At 34.6% G+C, this 3,043-nt stretch overlaps 1 protein-coding gene across 1 annotated transcript; it reads left to right on the top strand.

Moving 5' to 3' along the window:
- The first annotated feature begins 613 nt into the window (after positions 1–613).
- LOC114461051 (retinal cone rhodopsin-sensitive cGMP 3',5'-cyclic phosphodiesterase subunit gamma-like) lies at positions 614–2,760 on the top strand. Its single transcript, XM_028442906.1, has 4 exons — positions 614–627; positions 1,360–1,463; positions 1,543–1,577; positions 2,312–2,760. The coding sequence occupies exons 2-4, from the start codon at positions 1,360–1,362 to the stop codon at positions 2,386–2,388; spliced, it is 216 nt and encodes a 71-aa protein (XP_028298707.1). The 5' UTR covers positions 614–627; the 3' UTR covers positions 2,389–2,760.
- Positions 2,761–3,043: the final 283 nt, after the last annotated feature.

The raw sequence follows: 3,043 nt of genomic DNA on the forward strand, positions 1-3,043 counted from the left end.
ATTCATCATTTAGATTTAACATTTAGATTTAACATTGACATTATATTTTTAAGAGACAAGAAATATCACAAATTTCACAAATATTGCTGTAAAGATAAAACAATTATTTACAGACTTCACAGTCACTGCCCCATATCCTTAAAGATAAAATAGCTGTGAAATAATTCTAATACCACAATATTAATAAAATATGATCATAATAATATAAATAAGAACACTATGTTCAGTGTTCTTCTTTCTACTTAGGTTCATTCTCAGTGCTGGGAACTATCTTTGTTCACTTTCCATAACAGTGATGATCAACTGACCAAAGAGCTCCCCAAATAGTTGTTGAGTCAGCACAAATAGAAGTAAAGTATATGAGCTGTTGTTGTGCTGGGGACGCGATGTTCTCAAATCTCTGTCAGATTATCCGTTAAAATCCCACCTCACACATACACAATCATCAGCTCTGTGTGTGTGTGTGTGTGTGTGTGTGTGTGTGTGTGTTTAACAGGTATATAAAGACCCTCAGAGAGCTGTAGGACACAGAGCTAAAGAGACAGCAGAAAGAAAGAGAACTCTCTTTGTTTTGCTTTGCTTTTTTTGCTCTTCGCTGACTTTAAACCAACCACCGAAACTACACAGGTGAGTCCTAGGATCACCATCATCATCATCATCATCATCACCATCATCATCATCATCATCACCATCACCATCGTCATCATCATCACTTTTATCCTTAGTATCACATATTCAGACTTGCTGAGGTTTTCACGTCTGAGTTACTTTTCTTTACTTTTTTACGTAACGTGATCTATTCTTACAGTAAGAAAACTTTATATTCAAAACCCTGGAGATAATTTTACAGTTAGACAAACCATGTCATTACACTTAAAAGATAACTCGTGTTAGTCTTTCTTTTGTATCTGCAAACAGTTTTAATTTATTGTATCCACAGTTGATTTTATTTCCACAGATTAGCTTAGACTTAGCTTTACAGTTGGTGACCAATTTAACATTTAGATTTAGATTTAACATTTAGATTTAGATTTAACATTTAGATTTAGATTTAACATTCAAATTTACATTTAATGTTTATTATTAGATTTAACTTTTACATTTAGATTTCAATTTAACAGTTAGATTTACATTAAACATTTAGATTTATATTTACATTTTACATTTGGATTTAACATTTACATATATTTTTCATGTTAACAAATTTTTAACAATGATAAAGAACATGCAGTTTACATTAATTTAAGTTAAATGTGAAGGAAGTGAGCTAAATGTTCAGAAAATATCAGCTATGAAACAGTGACCCAGGTTTTACATTTAGCACCCCTAGACTAACGTCCCCTTCCTCTGTCTACAGAGATGGATGCAGCAGCTACCAAGGGTAACAAGGCCGCTCCACCCAAGTTCAAGCAGAAGGAGACCCGGCAGTTCAAGAGCAAGGCTCCCAAGGCGGGGCAGAAAGGGTGAGATACTGTACACTAACGAACTACACAATCTGCAGGGAGTGAAGATCTAAACCCAAATATCTGTGTTTTTTCTCAGGTTTGATGACGTTCCCGGGATGGACGGACTTGGAGGTATTTTTCCAAACTAAGACACAACAGAGAGTTGGAGTTGAAGTTGATCCAGAGTGACCAGGGTTGGGCTCAATTATAACTGTAGTTGCATAATTGATATTTAATTACAGTTATGACGTAATTGCAATAGTAATCATAATTGAAAAAATCTGTTGCTGTTTTAATCATAATTGAATTGAGTTCAGATAAGTTACTTAGTAATTGTAACTGGCATTAAAATTCTATTAATCTACAATTTAATTAAATGCAAAACTGGTGAAAATGTTACAGTTCTATGTCTTACACGTACGTAATATTCTTAAATTATCAACTTTTCCCACAACTGTCAGTTCTCTTGAGAATCATTTTATTATTAATATATATATATATAAATCTAGGGGTATACTGAGAAAAAAGGCTCAGACTCCCAAACCAATAACATTAATACCAATATTTTTCATTGATGAGAAAGTCTAACAAGGTTAGGAAGAGATTAAAAACAAAATAAATGATAGATAATATATATTTTGTGTATTTTACGGTTGCTTTAAGACATGGGTCAAACTGATCCGTTATCATAAGAGATGCTAACATAAAGCTAACACAAGAGGAAGGTTTTTATGGGCTTATTTATCAAAGTCTCAGTAATTGATTTCATTTAAATTTTAGTAAATGAAAACATAATTGTAATTACTTTCAAAATGTAATTGACCCCAACCCTGAGACTGACACAGATTTGTTGTTCTTTCTCACAGATGCCAACGTGGTCTGTCCCTGGGACGCGTTCGGGGACATGGAGCTGAGTGACCTGGCCCAGTTTGGACTGGTTTGATCCAAACATCCACTGGTGTTTATTAATGGAGGCTGCAACCATGCAGCTTTTCTCTCTGGGTTCTTCTCTGGAACGTGGAGACGACTTGTTCCACCAGAGAACATCCAGATCCGTCCTTCACGGAGAGGCCAGCGATGGTCGGGGCTCTCCACCACCCACAGGGAACTTGAAGAAGATCTCAGATGTAGAGCTTTGAGCTTTCCTCAGACTCTAGTTGGTCTGTTTAGGGATTTGTAATCAAGTGCAGCCCAGCACCGCAGTAAAAGTGTCACACACTGTACGCATGCTTGGAATTCACTGTTTGTATTAAAGAGGAGAGTTATTTATCTTTTATTTATCAGTGCATCCAACCATTCATCCATCCATCCATCCATCCATCATACCACTCATGCACTCAGTCACAAATAATGCTGTAAATATTACAATAAAAATATATTTTACTGTATTTTGTCTCATCTCTTTTCTTTCTTGATGATATTTTTTTGTGCAACACTATTATTTAAGTGCTTTTGTGGTTGTTTAATCAAATGTATACAATAAACATAAACATGCATCTCACTTACAGTCACTGACTGAAAATGGTTTATTTCAACTCAGGGATGTTATTACCAGTTTTGTTCTAGTTACACTGAAAAATAATAATTATTTAATACTT

This window comes from Gouania willdenowi, chromosome 3 (genome assembly GCF_900634775.1).
Source record: "Gouania willdenowi chromosome 3, fGouWil2.1, whole genome shotgun sequence".
NCBI classification, from domain to species: Eukaryota; Metazoa; Chordata; class Actinopteri; order Blenniiformes; family Gobiesocidae; genus Gouania; species Gouania willdenowi.